This window comes from Alligator mississippiensis, chromosome 4, assembly GCF_030867095.1.
Source record: "Alligator mississippiensis isolate rAllMis1 chromosome 4, rAllMis1, whole genome shotgun sequence".
NCBI lineage: Eukaryota > Metazoa > Chordata > Crocodylia > Alligatoridae > Alligator > Alligator mississippiensis.
This window is the reverse complement of record NC_081827.1, coordinates 148,123,420-148,143,692: the sequence shown is the minus strand read 5'-3', so window position 1 is coordinate 148,143,692 and position 20,273 is coordinate 148,123,420. Positions and strand designations below refer to the sequence as shown.

The 20,273-nt window shown below is 50.0% G+C and overlaps 1 protein-coding gene across 1 annotated transcript; it reads right to left on the bottom strand.

The window, feature by feature from the left end:
- Positions 1–2,106: 2,106 nt before the first annotated feature.
- On the bottom strand, positions 2,107–9,654 carry NECAP1 (NECAP endocytosis associated 1). Its single transcript, XM_006267594.4, has 8 exons — positions 9,488–9,654; positions 7,542–7,642; positions 7,319–7,423; positions 6,748–6,829; positions 6,140–6,248; positions 5,854–6,037; positions 4,744–4,849; positions 2,107–4,549 (listed from the first exon to the last, which is right to left on the bottom strand). The coding sequence occupies exons 1-8, from the start codon at positions 9,583–9,585 to the stop codon at positions 4,501–4,503; spliced, it is 834 nt and encodes a 277-aa protein (XP_006267656.1). The 5' UTR covers positions 9,586–9,654; the 3' UTR covers positions 2,107–4,500.
- Between the last annotated feature and the right edge of the window lie 10,619 nt (positions 9,655–20,273).

The window sequence follows — 20,273 nt, the reverse complement described above, 5'->3', positions numbered from 1 at the left end:
AGAAATCCTCCTATTGTATTTGTTATAAAATTAACTGAATTTAAATATCTCAGGTGACGTGCAACAAAATCTGGTTAAGAACACAAGGCCATAAGGGGGAGAGGGGAGAAGGGTCAAACTAAAAGGGCTGTGATTGCCCTGCACTAATGGTTAGGAAAAATACATGAGAGCTATTCACTCCAATGAAAGTAACCCAAACATAGCCTCCAGAGCAGAGGCCTATTGTACACCCAATGCACTAAGACCCACAAGGCCTCAGGGTGTTATGGTATGCAGTACCACATGAGTGTTGATGTTTTGCACATGCACACACATGGGCCTCATTCTGCTCTCACTGAGTGCTCTGGAGTTATGCTGATAACTGGAACCAGACACAAACCTTCTTTTTACAAACTGCCAAGCCAAGGAAAATTAAACACATCAAAATCACTTCCCTTCCCCACCCCCAGGTCCCTTGAGTATTCCTGCCACTTCCCTTCCTTCAGAAAGGCTGCTCGTGACCCGGCAATGTTGTTGACACTAGAAAGTTCATACCAACACAATTGTAATGGTACCAGCCAGAAAGGCTGTGGCACAGTCAGGGCTCAGGTGTTTTCAGCCTGACCAGGAGAGGGTGAGATGACATAAGTCCCATGTACACTACAGATACCACAAGCAGACATGAATGGCTGGTGAGCTACAGATCCAGGCTTCGCCCACTTGTCCCAGAAGCTCTCCCAACTTTATCATCCCCTTCTCACTGAGGGTTTCATCTTCCTTCTGGCTTTTCCTCTGACCTCTTTGTGACCAGAAGTAACTTGTCCCTGCATACCAGTTAACACACTAGCACATTACTTGGGAGCAATGCTGACATTTGATCCATTCCACTTTAATGGAGGTCCCTTTGCCAGGAGGCAGCTGTGCCAGCTGAGGAGACAGCATGTGCTATACCAGAAGAGAAAGAAAATACATGTGGAGGGACTGGTAATGCCCAATTGATGCCAGGACAAACACCTCCACTGCACAGCAGGGTAGCAGCTGCCCTTCTGCTCAGAGCTGGAGATCCACACAGCCCTGCCATTACAGGAATGCGCCCCGCAGCTAGTTCCTTCAACAAATCCTAGGCGCTCACACCAGGACTGAACGAGGCATGGGACCCGACTCCCTTGCCCGTCTCCTGCTTTACCTTAGTGCTCTGCCCCTTCTCCTTGAGTTTCCCACTACCTAGGTCAATCTGACTGCTGAAGAAGCCCTTCAACCCCCGGCTCATGCAGAACATGCAGGACTACACTCCCAGCCTTCTCCTGACAACAGGCCTCACAGCAAGTCTGCAACATAGTCCACTTACTGAGACAGGAAACTGATCACCCACCTGCTCCAGGGCCCCTTCAGACTTCATCCTCTCTGCTTCAAGGAGCAATGGGAACAGTAGTGGCAAGGGTGACATTTGCTCTTCAGTGATATAGACACATGTCATGAGGAGCCACCCTAGGCCCCCCATCTCCATCACCCACCACAGCAGATGGGTAAGAACTAGTTCTCTCCAGTGATCCGAGCTGTCCCCAGAGCAGTGGGTACAAAGGGATACAAGCTGGCTTTATGAAGCACCTCCTTCCATTTGGTACACTCAAACTGAGTTTTCACAAGGACTGTGGGCAAGATGGGCTGCCCAGTTTGAGGGGGCGCATAGCTTCCTTTTGCCATACTGACAGAAGCACGATGCTAATGTGTTCCTCAAGAACTAGGGCACTAACGCCATATAAGCCAACCCCATTTATAGCAAATCCCTGTCCCACCCCCATTCCCCTTGTTAACTCCACAGGAGGAATAGATTTTTACCACACATTGACTTAACCCTGTTATAGCAAATATCCTCTTCTCCCATCTCCCATGGGGGTCCACTGCGAAGAGGTGACACTGTAAATTCCATAGAAAGGTACTGAAAGCATCTGCAGTGCAAAGCAAGAAGCCAGTGGAGTCTAGAAGGGAAGGCCCTAACCAGCAACTCTGGTATCATTAAGACCACTAGAAGGCTGCGCCCCATTTACTGCCATTACTTTCCCATCCCCAGCCCTGCCTACAGGGCTGCTGAGCCAGAAAGTTCACTTGACACGAGAGAGACAGTGCTCTTTTTCCCAATTTTTCTTGTTTAATTACCATTATTGCACCAGCACATCTTATGCTTTATATATATATATATATATATATATATATATATATATATATATATCTTTAAATTTTTGCTTCAGATTCTCAAATACATAATATATTATCTCCAGAATACTAAGAACACAGAGGAAGAGGCTCCTGGTTAGTTGTAACTGACACTATTAAACTTCCTTAGTTTTTGGAAACTGATACATCATTGAAATGTCAGGACCTGCCCTGATATGGTAGATTTGAGCCAACCACCAGGGCCCATGATCTGGCTTAGACTGCAGGGAAGGGGACAATTAGTAGCCAACACATATAGCAAATTCACGAGACATGAAGCTTCCCAGGCAGGGAGCCAAAAGAAAGCACAGAAAATTTGGGAACAATGCTTGACAAGGGAAAAACACCTGTGGAAGCTGAAATGGGTGGCTATTCAAAATATATCCATCCATAAAAGCAATCTGGTTCCCATTTCCACAAGTGGAACTGCAGTGGTGCTAGACTTATGTAGCACAGGCTTGCCTTCCCATAGCGCTGTGCAGTTTGCTTCCCAACACTTTCTTTACTTCTTTGCAGGCTCATTGGTGCTGAGTGGACAGTTGCAACAAAGGAGAGGAAGAGGGTTGAGACCACACTGAAGTGTGAGTGGCTGATTAGGTACTCCCCTTGGAGAGCTACAGTTAAGAGATAAGAGAGGTGGAAGGTGGACATTGTGTGCAGTTGGACATGCTTCCAGAATGCATAAGTGTTATCTATGAGTGTAAGGAACAGGGAGGTGTCTCCCTGTGCAGTACAAGTCTAGTGTTCTAGCAAGGGGGTCATCACCTACAGGGACTCCACTAACATGGATGCTGTGGAGGCAAGCAGCAAGGGCTGCACTGCCCCATCAAGATGCCTGTAGTAGCAGGCAAGCTACTATGCCTACTCATGCAGCTAGGGGATGGAGACGGGGGAAAGACAGCAATACAAGGGACTCAAGGAACTCACCTCAAGAGCAAGGGAGAACATTCAAGAGCTATCCACCTCAGATTGCATACCCCACTGAAAAATTGGAGGGACAAGGTTGGGGAGGGAGTGGATTCAGGGAACCTTAAGAACACAGGCACAGCAACTGAGTCCATTAAGCAGAAAGGGTTAAAAGAAAAAAAAAAAAATCACATTTTCAGGGAGGGGCAGGAGAGAAGAGATGCAGCTCTGAAAGTATCTAGCCAGCAATTAAACCCTCCCTATACTGAGCATTTATAAGGGGAGGGGGTCAGGAGGGAGAGAGGGCTGTACATATGTCACCACAGCAGGAGGCACATAGGTGACACAGGGAACTATACTGCATCCTGATTTCATCTCTCAACTAGCTCTGCCAGGTTCAGATGCCTCCCAAGACACATGCAGAAGGCGGGGTGGTGTGTACAGACAGGAAGGCACTGTGCTGACAGAGATGGGAAACGCCCAGCAACCAGCTACAGCATGAGAGAAGCTGCTCCAGTCTGAAAAAACAGGATCTCTTTCCTTTAAGTATATTTCCAGTTAAAACAGCTCAATGGCTTTTTAACGATTTCAGTGGGAGGGCAAGGATGGCAGGGTTTGAGGGGGGCAGAAGGGAAGGCATGGACATCAGACTCAAGAGAACCTCACACAAGCTGAACAAGAGAACATTGTGAGGACACAAGAGATCCGGGGCTGTGGCATGCAAGGGGCAGGCCAGGACATGGAGCTAAGCATGTCCTTTCATAAGGAGATACGGATGCTCATCTAGAACAATACCTATGTGTCAAAGGAGAGTGAACAGTGCAGGAGCAGGAGGGGATAGAGCTAGCTCCATATTAAAACCCCCATTCTACAGGACAGAGAAGTAGACAAAGTGCTGGTCTTAGGCCATTACCATTTGAGGGCTGCAGCTGGCCAAACCCACAAGTGTGTTGTACTCCAGAGCCCTCCACACTTCAAGCCAAGCTGCAGTGACTTGGTCAGTGCTGTAGACTTCTGGGGCAGAGAAGCTGGCCCAAACTGGGGGAGCTGAAGAACAGAAAAATCCAAATGACACATCCGTTACCCCACAAGTGATAGCATGCAGCACTCAGACAGGTGAGAGGACACCAACTCCTCCCTCCCTCTTGCTTTTGTGCACAATTTAGAGATGGTCCCTCAGGGCTTGGTGATCTCTGAGGAGCCAGACGTCCATTTTGACTGAAAAGGAAACTTTAAAAAACGGGTGGCAGGGAGGGGAGGGTGGAAAATAGGATTGTCTGGAATTTTTTTTTTTTTTTTTGATTGAAGACTCGAGAGGTCTGGACCCCTTTCCATCCACTTGGTGCTTCCAGCTCCTCATGGTCAAAAATCAGCCTGCTTCAACTCTGCAACACTGGCCATTCAGAACTGGACCCAGTTGGACTGCTGAGGGGCTTGGCTGGAAACGGTGCTGAAAGAAAGACAGAAGTCAGAGGGGGTGATCCCAGTTGAAGGATTGCAGACTAGCCCACTCAACCCCTCACTCCTGCCCTGTAACCCCTGACTAAGCCAGACCTAAACTCTCCAAACAGCTCTGCCAGTGCCCCTCACTGCTGCCCCACAGTTCTCCCTCCACACCTGCTCTGTCCTCTTCCCAATAATCACCTGGCTGCAGTGCTGAAGTCCCCCCAGAGGTCTGTGGTGGCTGGAACAGCTGAAGGTGCTGGTGCCTTAGAGACTGATGCAGGAGAGTCCAAATCTAACAGGATATCTGAGAGCAGAGAGGAACACAGAGATGTTTGAGATCACTGGCAAGAGGGAAAGTCCTGGAGTGCTCAGAGCCTTGCACCTTACTGGAGAGGTCTTTCTTCTGGAGCTATTGCAAGATTGAAATACACTGATTTCTTGGGCAGCTGCCTTTTGAAGATGGGCTGTGAAGGTACCAAAACGAACAGCTGCTCCACTTGCTGGGTCCCCAGAAAACCATCAGTTGCATTCTGTTGCAGGCCCCATGCTCATGACCCATCATCCCAGCCAGCAGACTTGGGGTCACACCAGCTGCTAGACTGGAATGGAGAAGCACTGATCACAGCTGGATTCCAGCAGCCACACAGGCAGAAGGACTCTACTAAAGGCATCCAAAAACCTAAACACCACACCCTGGAGAGCCATTATATTCTTCCTCCTTGACACAGAGCTGTACATGCAACTTTTGAAAGGAGCCTCCTTCTCCTGCCGGCTTCCTGCCACCTGCTATAGCCTTGGTGCACCCACTTCATGCTGTTCCTTGCACCTAAGCAGTCCCCACCATGTCCCCACTCCAAAGCCTCCTAAGATGCCTGTACAGCTGTAACCTACAGCCAGTGATCCAAACCTTCCTGTGGAGGAGGGCAAGTCATCTAGTGATTAAAGGTGCCAGATGTCTCAGAGACCCAGCCTTGCCAGCAAATTCACTGTATCACATTGGCCAAGTCACTGGACTTGACCTCAGTCTCTTTCCGCAAGAGCTGAGGATATCACAATGGCTTCCTAATTCACCTGGAGGCCAATGATTAGACTTATTGCCCATGATGCTCATATCAAAAGCACATAGGTTTTTAGATATCACAGGTCTGAACTGTGTGGCCTGAGTCCAAATTAAAGCACCAGCTCCACAAAGCAGGGACCATGTTTGCCCTTACATCTGTGCAGCACCAAGCACACCAATGAATCTTAACAGACGGATTCCCCTCCTCCACCAGGGCTGGAGAATCCTCCCATCCATTCAGCATTTACCTGCACTGCTCATATTACTGGATTTCAGCACTGGTGGTGGCGTGACGTGGTTGGAAATGGCTGTTGAGGAAGGGGGAGGGACAGGAGGAGCTGTGATTTTGCCCCCTGGAGGGGGAGGGAGTAGACTAAGCCCCCCTGATCCAGCCACACGTGGCTTGGGTGGCCCTCCCTTCTTGGTCATATTCTGTAAAAAAAAAAAAAGGACAAAAAAACCCACAAAAATGAGAGAAGTCATCTGTGGCAGGAGCCAGCAATACAGCACTGGTTTAGTCAGGCAGACCCTTACCCCAATGCTCAGCTTGATGGTCTGTCCTTCTTTGAACCCCAGGTCCAGCTTGGGGCGTGTATCTGCTTCCTGGGATTCCTTGGAGATTTCAGACTCCTGTTTCACCCACCTAGAGGAGAGGAACAGCTGAGGCCCCACAGCAAAGGAAAAAGAAGATGGCTACCAAGGGGCAATTCAGGGACCAGCGGGGGCTCCCCAACTGGCGAACACTAGCACTGCCAATGCTAGGCACCACCACCCTTACTCTACAATGTGGCATCAGAGATTCAAAGCCAGCGTGACTCCCAGAAGAACAGTACCTTCTGCATAGTGATGCAATGCAGTCACCCCATCATGCCTCACTGCATCTCCATCTGAAAGTCTTGCATATCTCAAAGAGGGGTGTGCGTCTAACACTTTCAGGTGCTAGAGACAACAGAAGCTCCATCACCCTGCTTATAACTTTGAGCTCATACTGTGACTGGCAGCCCATTCCCTCCCCACCATATACCCCAAGTGCCAATAATAAAAGAAGTGAGGTTGCACGAGAGTCCAAGGAAACTGGCCTGGGTGCCACATGTGAGCACCATCAGGAGACCATGGGGCAGGGTAGGGCAGGCAAGACTCACTTGAAGTGATCCTGCAGGGAGACATTGAAGTCAAAAGCATCTCCCCGATCTGTGAAGCCGATGCCAATGAATGCACTTCGCCCTGGTGGCAAGACAGACAGGTAGTCAACAGGAGAAGGGACCAGAGAGGGACCAGCACATTCCTTAGCAAGTTCTCCCCTAAACACCACAGCATGTGGGACATGAGCCAGGTGCCACATGCTTTCCAGCAGCCATCTAGGCTTTCAATCCCCCATAAACCCAGGGGTTCACTCTGCTAGCTGCAATGCCCATGCTACCCTCAGTAGCATCTCCTATGATCTCTTCAAGCCTGGGTAGGCAGCCCTGCAAGTTGCTTGCTACTCCTAGTCCAACGGACATAGTCAAGTCATCCTTCAGACTGCCCAGTCTACTGCAACCCTTTAAGGGTCATCTGTGGACATGCCACCCCTTCTTACCTCAACCCCAGCCCTCAGAGAGCAGCCTACCACGTGGGTCTCTCAGGCAATAAGCCCTAGTCTGACTTCCTCAGCTTCTGGTTCCTATACTCCGTTCTACAGCATGCTCCTCACCACACCACGTTTGTACTCACCAGTCCCATCCTGAATCCGTATAACAAAGTATCGGCTGGAATCAGTCACTGTCTCCACAGCAATGCCAGGATACTGGTCTATGGGAGCCTGAGCAAACAACTCCCCTGATGGACCAACAGAGACAAGGAGGTGAGAAGAATGGCCCACTGGGACTTTCATAGAAAAGGACAAAACAGGCAAGTCCCTGAGCACGAGGACCATAGAACCACCTTCCCATCTTACCTGAGACTTTATCTTCTAGCTTTATATATGCTGTTTTGCCTTTAGAAGTGACGCGGAGCCGCCCTGTCCAGTCTGGATGGTCCAGTTTCCAGTCAGATGCCCTGGAGGGGAAGAGAGAAGGAGCAGCAACTCACGTTCACGGACACCACCTCAACTCTACCTGGCAGTCCCCAGACATCCCTGGGCCAAACAGCGCTGCTGCTTCTCAGTCCCGACCAAAGTAATCCCTAGCTCCCTTATTCTACATCTCTTCTGAAGAGAGGCTCAGGTCCCAAAACCAACCTCGCTCAACTGTGATTAGCTCTTCAGAGGAGGCTCCAAGAGCCCAACCTCACATGCACACTCCCCAGGCAGGCAGAAACCGAACAAGAACATCAGCAAGGCAGACAGAGTTAAACAGAGGTGCACCAGGACACTGGGGGTGGGAAGGAGAGCAAGAGAAAGAAGGCAGGAGTCCAAAAGACATTCAGAGCAGCAGAGCTGTTTAGCTGAGAAAGGTGAAGGCCAACAGAAATTATACTGGTTTAGAAAAGGAAGCCTCTCTGGCACTGCTATTTCCCTTCCTCTTATAGCACAGCCCTCTGGAGTTAGAAGCAGCAAGTTTATAATGGGCAAATTACACGTTACACTTCACACACACTTAACACGTGGAAGACTGCTGCAGAACGTTACTGAAGCAAACTGACTAAGGGATTTCAAAAAAAGATTCATGTGACCAAGAGCAACATCTGCAGCAAAGCTGGGGATAAAAAGAACTAGGCCCATCGACATCTGTGCGCCAAAACATAAACTGATCAGTGCCAGCACCGTAAAAACATCATCACGGAGATCCACACTTTCATCCTGTGACCCTAGCCTGCCTGTAGCTGAAGCATACATGCAGAGGAGATCTGCTAACCTCTGGGCCAGCAAACCTGCCCTGGGATTGAAGGGTCTCAATGAACTCCCTCCTGTTCCTGCACCACCACTGAGCAGTTCTGGGGGCTGAGCTCGACCGTTAGTTACAGCCCTGTAATCCCACGGCCTCTAGGAGAAGCACAGGGTAACCCAGGGTAGAAGTCAGCCCTGAACTGGAAGAGGCACACTCATTTAGAGTCTAACACCCTGAATAGGATTAACTAGTTAAATCTCCACGGTGCTGTAACATGGAGAAGAACATCCCTGCAGCAGGAAGGGTGCAAGGCGGCCGCTGGCCCTGGCTGCAGAAGACACCCTGCGCTCTCCCGTGCAGCTGAAGTTGCAAGTGGGGCTTAAACCCTCCAAAAATCAGGCCTCTCAGCACCCTTCTTGGAGGCAGTGGAGGGATCAGAGGCACAGCAGGATCCTGGACGCCAACGCATCACCTCCCTGCCTGAGGGGCGGGGGGAGGGTTGTTCATGCAGAACAAACTGCACTGACCCAGGCAGGAGCCCCGGGAACAGAGCCCAGCTCCGCTCCCATCTCTGCGGGAACAATGGGAAGAAAAGCACATCTCTGTCAGCGAAGAGAGCAGCGCCTGCATGACTCAGAGCGCACATGCAGGCTGCAGCAGGGAGAGGAGATGCTGCGTCCATCAAGCCATCATTCCCCCCATGCCACCCCCAGAAGCTCACTTATCCCCACGCAGGGGCAGTGGCCACCAGGGAAGATGGCCACAGCCCCAAACCCCCAACCCAGGTGGGAGCAGCCAGGAGAGGCCAGCGGACGGGTGGCATTGCCTGGATGGGGGCTCCAAGGAGGGGCATCTCTGCGGCACCCCACAATTTGCGTTGACCCCAGGCAAAGCCAGGCTGCCAGAGGGGCAGGCCCCGCACCCCTCGCTTTGCCCCTGCAAGCACCAGCCCTGCCCGCTCCCCCGCAGGCCCCGGGGCGCGGCGGGGCGGGAGCTGCCCCCAGCGGGGCGACAAGCGCGGGGCAGCCCCAGCCCGGGACGCGGGAGCGGACAGCCGGGGGCGCGGAGGCGGTACCGGTAGCCGCGGTTGGAGGCTCGCGGCGGGATGCGGTAGACGTTGACATCGGGCTTCACGCACAGCACAGACTCGTACTCCACCTCGACCGCCGCCATCTCGAATCTACACCCCGCAGACCCCGGCACGGGCGGGCGGGCTCATAACCGGGGCGCTTCCGACCGCCATCTTTGGGGCGGGCAAGCGCTGACAGCAGCCATGTTGGGCTCGGGCCCGGTTGAAGCCGTGGCGGGCGGCATCTTGGATCCGGGCAGGTTCGCTCCGAGCCTCGCGGCGACCATATTCAAGGCCGGTCCCGGCGAGCGGCGCGACGTCGCGGCCGCCATTTTTGACCCTGGCAACGCCGCGGCCTCGTGCTGAAGAGGCCGTGCCGGTGGCCGTTTTGGATCCTGGCACCGCACGATGGGTGGGGAGCCATGTTGGAAGCGGGCAGAGTAGCGAGGGGCCATCTTAGTTGTGGGCAGAGCACCCCGAGCGGCAGCAGGAGGGTGCTAGAGAGGGAGCCGGGGGACGGGCCTGTGGCGAGGCGCAGGGCCGCGGGGCGGGCGCTGGGGGCGGGGCCGTTTGGCAAGCAGCATGTGGTCATGCGCATGTGGCGACAAGTGCAGCGCATGGTGGGCTCTTGTGCGCCGGCCCTCTGGGGTCAGCTATTTGGGGGGAGGGGTGATGCAGGGCAGCCAGGGGGTGCAAGAGTCCTGTTAAACTGGTGGGGCCTGGCAGCACCGCAAGTGAAGGGGCCTTTCCTCTCCCTCTCTCCTGTTGCAGTGGGAAGGGAGACGCACCCTGCAAGCTGCAGCCTGTCTGTGACTCTGCACTTCAAAACCCCTGCTTCCAAAACTATCCTGATGATCCCCGGGGAAGGAGCCTGAGCTGGTAACAGGGAGACTGTCCTTCAGTTGAGGAGCTAACCAGTCTGCAGGAGTTGCTTACTGCTCCACAGTAAAACCCCTTCTGTCGCCCTGCTCATTCATGTATGCCTTGTTTGTTGAACCCAGTGATCATGATCAGAGGTCAGGAAAACACACCTTACGACAAGAGGCTGAGCGCTATGGGACGTCAGCCTGGAAAACCACAGGCTCGGGGGTGATCTGGTGGTCACCTATACGCTTATCAGGGGTGCTCACCAGGATCTGGGGGAACGAAGGTCTGTTCACCAGAGCAGCCCAAGGGATGACAAGGTTGAACGGTCACAAACTCCTCCATGACCGTCTGAAATCTATGAAATTGCTGCAAGCTCCCCACACAGCTCTGCCAGTGCCCCTCCCTCTTGCCCTCCCTGCTGTCCCAGTCCAGGACTCCCTACACAGCTCCTGCATGCCCTTTAACCTTTGTCTACACGCCCTGCTCCACAGCCTTGTGGACCGTTGTCTACAGCCCCCTCCAAAGCACTGGCACCCTACCACATGACTGCTGAATGTCTTCCTTTTTGAAGCAAGCATGCCCACCTCCCCTGCTCATCACAGAATGGAAAATTTTGTCCCTAAAAACACATTTAAATTCGTTTCCTTCTTGAACTACATGGAAAAAAGAAGTAGTGGCTTTTATGGTCGTTTTAGCTAGCTAGCTGTTACACCTCAATTATCTAAACGTATCACTTGCTTGTCAGGGAAGGGAGGGAACTGGTATCTGCAGCAACAGCTAGAGAAATGTGGGCTAGATAAAACTACTACAAGGTGGATAGATAACTGTATCAATAGCCTTAAGCAAAAGGTAGTTTTTAATGGGTCCATGTCAAGCTGGTAGGAGCTTTCGAGCAGAGTCCCACAGGGGTCTGTCCTGGGCCCGGTGCTGTTCAACAAGTTTATTAACGATCTAGATGCTGACAAGGAAAGCTTCTTGAGCAACTTGGCTGATGACACAAAACTGGGAAGGATTGAGAATGTGTTGGAGGATGTAAGTGCAGTTCAGAAGGATCTCAACAGATTGGAAATTTGGGCTAGAGTTGGTAAGATGGAGTTCAATGCAGACAAACGCAAGGTGCTGCACCTTGAGAAGAAAAATTAAAAAACATAAATATAAAATGGGGGTGGATGCCTGGCTGGATGGCAGCACTATGGAAAAGGATCTGGGGGTCTGGGTAGATCACAGACTCAATATGACTTTGCAGCATGATGCAGTCACACAAAAGGCCAGTGTGATTTTAGGATGCGTCAGTAGAAGCATTAGGCACAAGACATGGAGGGGATGATAATGCCTCTCTACTTGGCACTGGTTAAGCCTTATCTGGCAGACAGTGCACAGTTCTGGGCTCCACATTTTTAAAAGAACATGAAAAAGTTAGAGAGGGTCCGGAAGTGGGCAACAAAGATGATCAAAGGCTTGGAAGGCAAGTCAGAGGAGGAGAGGCTAAAGGAGCTAGGCGTGTTCAGCTTGCAGAAAAGGCACTTAAGAGGGGATATGATAATAGTCTTCAAATACTTGAAGGGCTGCCATAAAGAGGAAAGAAAACACCTTTTCTTTCTTGCTGCAGAGAGGAGGACATGGACCAATGGCTTGAAGTTGCAGCAAATTAAGTTTAGATTGGATATCCAGAAAAACTTCTTCATTGTTACAGCAGTGAGATAGCATACTAGACTGCCTAGGGAAGTTGTGAATTTTCCATCACTGGAGGTGTTCAAGCAGAGGTTGTACAGCCATTGGGCAGGGATGATCAATGCGTATCTATGCCTGTGTTCTACTATGGGTATTTCCCATGCTTCTGGGCTTTGTTGGTTGCCCCTGCACCCCTCTTCCTGCTACATGTGTCGTGGTGTTTTTAAAACTTCCTCAGAGGCACTGGGTGTTTGCCGCAGCCAAGGCTGGGGACTCTGACTGGAGTATGCCAATGCTCCTGGTGGAACCAAAGCCAGAGGTTCCTGGCTAGAAGGTCTTGCCTCTGCTCAGGGTCAGACCAATTGCCATATTTGGGGTCAGGAAGGAATTTTACCCCATGGTCAAATTGGTACAGACTGTGGGGAGTCTTGCATTCCTCTCTAGCAGATGGCATGGCCCTCTACTCAGGACCCCTTGAGCATATATTGACAACATTTCATAGAAGCAGGACATTGGCTGCCATGATTCCCCTCCTTCACTTATGGCAGGTTAGGGAGTTAGGTCTGTGTTGTATCAGGGTTGATGGTAGTCTTGTGTAGAGTTTAGATTACAGAGTGTATATGATGGCTTGGACGGGGATGATCTTGCCTCAAACCAGGGGTTGGACTAGATGCCCTTCCAGCCCTTCTTCTCTATGATTCTATGATTCTCTATGGTAGATGAAACATACATATATATCCACAAAGGGGAAGGTGAGGTAAAGTGTGATAATGTGGATAAGCTACCAAGACATCAATTACTTGGGTCTTTCACTTCACCTTGACTGCAAATCAAGGATGTGGGCTGGCATGAGTGAAAGTCACTGGAAGGTATAAGTGTTCCTTTGCCCTCATAGACTTTGGCCGTTGTCCTCAGATGCTCACTGCGGGTGAAGGGGAACAGAACGGAGTCAATCACCATTTTGTGTAAGCGAGCAGGTCACGTACACAGCTTAAGCTATGAGGAAGTCAAAGGGCATGACCCCAAACTGCTAGGCTAAGCACAAACTGGAACAATCTTATTCTAGTTTAGTAAAAACAGGATACTAGTATAGAAAGAGTGTGGCTATTAAATAGATTGATGTATCTGTTACTATGCATATGATGTCATACTTCCTATATCATACTTGCTATATAATCAAGCTGCGCGCAAAGTAGAACAACAGACAGTTTCCTCTCGGGGCAGTTGTCTGTTCAGAATGCATTCTTTAAAAAATCAAGTCTTTAAACTTATGTTGTTGTTCGTTTGAGCCTCTGCCTAACAAACCCGGGGACAAGTTTTCCCCAACACTGGTACTGACAGATGTGCAGCTCCTCACTGTAACTCATGGTGCTTTGCAAGAAGCACCATGAGTTACAGCATTCCTTCCCTCGCTTCCCCTCCCAAACCCAACAGATATTCACCGTTGGGTTCAGGGGATTAAGGGACTGAACTCCAGTTTAGAGTGCCTGCAGCCACTCTCCCCAAGCCCTGCCCCCCACCCCCAACTCTGGTGCTGCCTTCAGAGTGGGAGCGGGGGAAGGGAGGGGACAGAGCTCATCTGGGGCTTTCCCAGCCTGCGCTGGAGGGTGAAGCAGGTGGACTGGAGCCCCCCTCGCCTCGGTGGGGGGGCTACAATCCGCCCACCCCACCTCCAGTGCAGGCTGGGCAAACCCCAGGCAGAACTCCCTCCCCTCATTTCTCCCCTTCTCATTCTGAAGACAGCACTGGGGGCAAGGTAGGGCTGTATCAGCCCAGCCGTGCTCCCAGCACACACTGACAGACTTTAATGAAGGCACTCCCCTTTGGATCACCTTCATCTGAGCCCTCATGTAATGATGATTCAGATTATCGCACAATCAGGAGCTTTTAAAGCACTCCACAGCTGTGTACTTCTGTAAGGGCATAGCTATAGAGTGCTTTCAGCAGGCTGATCAAACAACAAATGTAATTTCTGTCTCCACCCTGTATGGCAGAGACTAAAAGGACACCTAAATCAACCATTCCAAGTTGTCATGTAGCTTGAAGCTTGCAACTTAGAGGGCTGCTCAGTTAGTTGCTTATGTGAGTCAAGCCATAGGCTCAGCCAGGCCCCTCACTTCCACCATGGTTAACCTCCACCCTCAATACTCTAGAGAAAGGTTGTAGGTAAAGCTAGAGAGATTATAAGTAAAGAAGCACTTAGCTGAGGGCTAGCTGAAGCAATGGACTCTGCTGAGGGGAGCTGGTTGCAGGATAGATGTTGGGTCCAGCTGAAGAGGGTGGAGCTGACTTGAGTGGGAACTTGGGGCCAGTCTGGCTGGGCAGGCCCAGAGCCAGAGGGATATGAAGTTTCCAGATACCCCCTGTAGGAGGACTGGGCCCTGGGGTGGCCATGACGCCCCGGTTGCCAAACAGCTACCATCTTACTCTGATTCTAAGTACCTTCCCTTCAGCTCTCATCTGCCATGCCTTGATGTAATTGTTAGATTGTTAACGGAAAGCTGCCTAAGGGTCATAGAATATGCCCTCATACTTCCTTTGCCAGCTTATCCCCTCCCAGACCCCACTAGCACAAACTTGGTCTAGCAGTAGATGGGCCCTCATGGTCCATACATGCCTTGGGGCACCCATTGTCTTATGAGCTATTCATGGTCTCCAACTTCCCCTACAGCCATGCCCATACCTCGCAGGTGTTATGCATCATCACTCAAGTGAGACACTTGTCCCCAAAGTCACCAGGCCACCTCAGGCCTTTACTCCCTTGTTGGGGATTCAGCCTTCTATCCCTCTCCTCTAGGTGGTCCCCTGGACAAGGCCCACTGTCCTGGACCTGGCTTCTGTGTTCCAGCCCTGTCAGTTGTCAGTCTCTCTGGGCCTCTGGCCCTTGTCCCTTGCTCTGGGTACCTGGTCACAGAATTTACTGTTCTGGGCTGCTGGGCCCCTGGCCCCTTGGTCTCTGTCCTTCTAGGCTGATCTTGCCTCCTGTGTTATGGGTCGCTGACCCTGTTTCTTGCCCCTCCTGGGCTATGGGTCCCTGACCCTGGTTCTCACCCTGCTTGGGCACTGGGTCCCTGGCCTTGGCTCTGCTATTCTCTCAATTTTGAACCCCACCCCTGGCCAGGCTCAAGGCAATCACATGCTGTTCAGGCATGCCTGAGTCCTCCAAACGTTCCCTATAGTCCCAAACCCAAGCTACTGGTATAAACCACACTGCAATAAGAAAGCACTCTGGCTATAACAGAAAAACTATCCCCACACTGGGTCCCTACATAGACCCCAGCTCCCTGACTGTATGTAACAAAATGTCCCCTCTCTGGTTTATACCCTCAGCTTCATGATTGAACCATCACACTCCCCTCAATACTGGGTCTTGCTTCCCTGTAGGCTGTAGAAATCTTGTTTGAAGATCTCAGGGCCTCTCAAGCAAAGGTGAGCACTTGTAACAATACCCAATATAAGCTCACCAACTCAAAATGGGGAGGTAGCCCCTCAACCATCCAAACCACTACTCTAGCTTTCAGCTTCTCCTCTGCCAAGTATGCATGCCCTATATGAAGAGATCTGTACATGTAAAGCACCTTGACCCCATTCTGAATGATAGCTGCTGATGCATCACAGGATGTCTGAAGCCTACCAGCCTAAACAGTGTGTACCTGATGACTGGCATCACTCTACCTGACATGAGAAGAGCAATGGACAGCAGGATAGGACAATCAAGACAAACTGAAGATGTGAGACACCCCCTGTGTGACAATTGCGCAGCACACAAACATCTGAAGTCACACAGGCTTCTTCACCAGCACCTACCCTCTTGATGCCACACCCAAGAAGACATGACTAGACATGTGGAATGAGAGGCTGAAGATACCCGACAGCAGAAAAATGGACTATCCAGCACCTGAGCCATTGGGGTTGACGAACTGTGGCAAAGGTGACAATGTTGCAACTGTCTACCTACCAGAGTCAGACATTTCAAGGAACTAATGAAGTGGGGCTATACCACTGGTTCAACCACTTGTGAGTGCAGCACAAAGCCTCAGACCATGCAACACCTGCTGCAGTGCCCGCTGCTTGAAGGCACATGTACAAGGAAAGATCTTTCCAAGTGCAAAAAACAAGCACAAGCGTGTGTAACAAAATGGTCAAATGTGATGTACCAACATGAGAAGAAGAAGAGGACATCTCAAGTCAGCCAGGCAGTCCCCTTCAACCTCCCTGCTCAGGACCTCCTCCTGTTTCAGCCTGCAGGGCTACACTAACTGACTGGGCTAAGGCACTGGCTTTATGTGCCCCCTAAGTCCTACTCCTCACAGGTGTTCTGTCCCTGTGGCAGATGACCTTCCTATTTTCTCAGCTAGGGCTTAGCTAAGCAGCCTGCTAGCTTCTGGACTACCTACCTGCCTGCCTGGGTACAGTTCACCATTCTGTTTCCTCTTCCCCTGGCAGTTACTCTCTCAGGATAAGTCCTTGATGGCCATCTGTCCACCTGCTGGCAGCCAGCTCATTAATAGTTATCTGGTCTCCTGGCTGCCGGTTCCCCTACAGCTAGTCTATTCTGTGCAGTAGTCCTGTGCCTGGCTGCAGGTGTTCTTCATGCCTTTGCTGCAGCTCCCTGCCTCGGCAGCAGGGATTCCTGGCTGCCTGCTCTCTCACAGATAGCTCCTATACAGGTGCCATTGGTGCTAACTGCAGTGGTCTCTAATTTTAAAGTGACAGAAGCCTCCAACCTTCCCGTCATGCCTCCATTAAAATCAGGCCCAGAGGATGTGTTTGCTGCACCAGGAAGAGGCAGCGTCTGTAGGCAATCCGCAATTGCCACTGGCCGCCGCCCATGCTGCCAGCGGTGTTTGCGGGTGGTCGCCTTCTCCCCGCCAACCACTGACAGTGCTGGCCACCACCAATGCTGCCAACAGTGCTGCAGCTGCCTGTGGGAGCTCTCTGCTTGCCGCCACCACACTCCCGATGACGACAGTGCCACCGCCATCTGTGGGAGCTTGCCGTGCCCTCCCCCACCCAGCCTCTGGGGGCACATGGCATTCATGTTTGAATGAGACACTGATGATCACAGGATCATAGAATCATAGAAAATTAGGGTTGAAAGGGATCTCAGGACATCATCTAGTCCAACCCCTTGAGCAAAGCAGAACCATCCTCAACTAGATCATTCCAGCCAGGGCTTTGTTAAGTCAGCTATTAAACACCTCCAAGGATGGAGATTCCACCACCTCTCTAAGTAAGCTGTTCCAGTGCTTTACCACCCTCCTAGTGAGAAAGTTTTTCACCATGATGGTGAATGGAAGTGTTCCTTTCCCTGTTCAGGTCCCAAAACCCCTGGGGAATGCTTATGGCTTCTGTGATACCTGCTGGCTGAAGCAGGCTTTGGCAAGGAAGAGATAGCCATTAGGTCTGTGCAAAATGGCACTGTTTCACTTCGACTTACATTTCGATGTTTCAACAGGACAGTGTTTCATTTTGAGCTTCGTTTCATTTTGAAGTGCTGTTCTGTTTTGTTTCGTTGAAACTGTTTTGCTGTTTCGACACTGTTTTGACATTTCACCCATAGGCTATAATGGGGAAGCACAAAACTGCCTATAACTTTGTCATTTCATGGTGGATTTGGATGAAAGCAGCAGAGATGGTAGCCCCTTCTGAGGGCATGAATTCTGCCAAGTTTCAAGGAAATAGGTGCAGGGGTTTCTGGGAAACTGCACCTCAAACTCTTGAACGCAAAACTCATGTCACATTTTGACTGCCCTCATTTCGTTTCAAGGCTGTTTCGAAGCCGTTCATTTCATTTCAATTTTGCTGTTTCAAACTTGAAACAAGTTGAAACAGCATTGAAATGAAACACTTGGCAAAATTTCGCACAGCCCTAAGAGCCATCTCCTCTTAAAAACAGTCTTTCTACTTTAGTAGGCAATTACTGGCTCTCCTGATTAGGATGGCAGTAGCCTTCTCCCAAGGTTATCTGGCCAAGGCACCAACAGCAGTAACTTCAGACTTGTTCCCAGACTCGTGGGTGATCCTAACGCTGTGGTTTTGCTTACCATTCTGCAAGTTGAGCATTGGGTGCCCAGAACCAGTGCACCACACAGTCAGGACAGGCCTGGCCTATGCTGACCACATGTTATTATAGAACTCGCCCCAGAGAGGGGTGGGCATACCCAGTGTAGGGTCGGCATTGTTAAAGGGAACTCCTGCAGGACAGGGGCTCAAGCACCCACAGTGCTTTCTTTGTTGTTATCATTGTGTTTGTTGTTGTTGTGGTGGTTGTTGTTGTGGTTGTGGTTGTTGTAGGGCACAGAAGTCCAGGAACCAGTATGTTCAGCCCTATGATGAGTGATCATAGGGCTAAGGGGGTGAAAAAGGAGGAGGCAGGTCCTCTCCAGCAGAAATGCTTGTAAAATTGTTTTGTCTTGAGGCTTTTGAGATTTTGTGTCTTGAGCTTTGAGGTGTCTGAAATTTTGAGTTTATTGCTGGCTGTAAGCTACTGTTTGGTGCAAGACACTGTTTTTTGTTTGCTGTGAAGAGCTAGTATAGTCCAGTATTTAGACCTGAGTAGACAGGGTAGCAACCTGGTTCTCTGACTTCTCTCTTCTGTGCCAGATTTGGGACATAAGGGAGATCCAGTTCTTGAAAGGTGCTGGGTCTGGAGAGGTTGAAAACCATTATGATTGAAACTGCCCCCCACAGCTGGTGCCTGTATTGTTACAGCCCTATGTGAGGGAGTTAAAGAAAATTTCACTAGGAAAGATGCATGGTTCACTCATTCAGGGTTTGTTTCGTTACATAGAATGATTCAGAAAGCAAGGAGCTGTGATAGAGAGAGGGAAAGGAAACAGATAGAGGGAAATGGGAAAACAGGCTGTAAGGCAGCTGTTATAGAGACATGGAAAGTGTTTAGAAAGAGAGGAGAGAATAAGGGATTAACAGAGTTCAAATGCTAGAGCAGTGAAAAGATGCAGTTGCTTTAAGGAAAAGTTGTGTCCTGATCTCAGAGTGCCTGAGGTCATGCTGTGGTCTGGGTTAAGTACAACACCCTATATCGCTGGTCCAGTAAGAAGTCAGTAGCAGAGAAGACTAAGTTCTGTGCTAGAAACTGTGAATGTTTGTAACAGAAGTAAAGCCAAGAGACTGCAGAGATTGTTGAGGTGTTTGTGCAAAACAGTGTTGTGTGTTTGCTTTGTGCCTGTGTTGCAAGGCAGAGACTGCTAGAAGTGTAAAAGTATACTCTTATTGGTAATGGGGGTGAGATGTAAGAACATGGAAAAGGCTTTCTAAGCAAAAATTCTGAGGGAAAAAGTGTCCCTCTGAGAGATGCCAATGCCCATGTTGCAGTTGGGCCAGGTTGTCACTTGAAAGATGAGTTTTTCAGGAGGGCTCCACTGAGCAATTAATTTTGGGAGCCCCCTTGTTAAATAAATCACTTGACCCTCAAAGAATAGGGTGAACAGTCTTCTTTATCCTGCCAGTCACCCTTCTTGGCTAGCAGGAAGGAAAGGCTCTGAGCTGTTGGAAAAGACACATCTGATGGGCTGATCAGTGCCCACCCCAATGATGAGGCAGAAAAAAGCCAGAAAAGTCCTCAACTTAGGATAGCTACCCTCCTGTAGGTAACTGCTCCACTTTTTCAGTATAAAAGAAAATCATCCCAAGAATGGAAAATGCACATCAGCATTGTACATTTGTAAATATGAATAATCAGCCACTGCAAGGAGTTTTCCTTGGGAGATTTGTGTGTGTTTGTTTTCTTTTGCAGAAACCACAGTGTAATCAAAGGTGACCGATAAACCATGAGGCCTCGTTACCGCCAGCAGCATCTTCCTGATCTAAGCCATGGCAAAAATTAAAAAAATAAAATTGTCTTGTCTGTTTGTGTTGTCTTATGTTTTGTTTGTTTGTTTGGTTTGGTTTAAGTTGTCACAGTTTAAATACATATAAGTATCATAAAGATACGATAGGGGTGTAGGTTGTAGTCGTGTTGGTCAGTGCAGAAACTTCCTTAGCCTGACAAAGGGTTTTTGAACCCGAAAGCTTGCTTAATAATTGTTTTCCAACTATTTAAGTTGGTCTAATAAGAGATATCAGATTCACCCAAAGAACCTTGTCTGCCTATAAAGATATAATAAAAGTCATTGGTTATTACTAAAAATTGAATCTGTCTCTGGATCCCAGACCAGAACACTTCCGTCTGGTTGGACTGGAAAGTTGTTCTAATATTTGAAACAAGGGCAGCAATTCATTTAAAGTTTTA

Bases quoted from the DNA above. Each gene is read 5' to 3' on its own strand.
- NECAP1 (XM_006267594.4), bottom strand. From the start codon at position 9,585: ATGGCGGCGGTCGAGGTGGAGTACGAGTCTGTGCTGTGCGTGAAGCCC. The intron at 6,830-7,318 runs GTGAGTACAAAC...TCTTGCCACCAG, and splicing joins ACGGATTCAGGATGGGACTG to GGCGAAGTGCATTCATTGGC. The intron at 6,249-6,747 runs GTGAGTCTTGCC...CCTCTCCTCTAG, and splicing joins TCCCTGCAGGATCACTTCAA to GTGGGTGAAACAGGAGTCTG.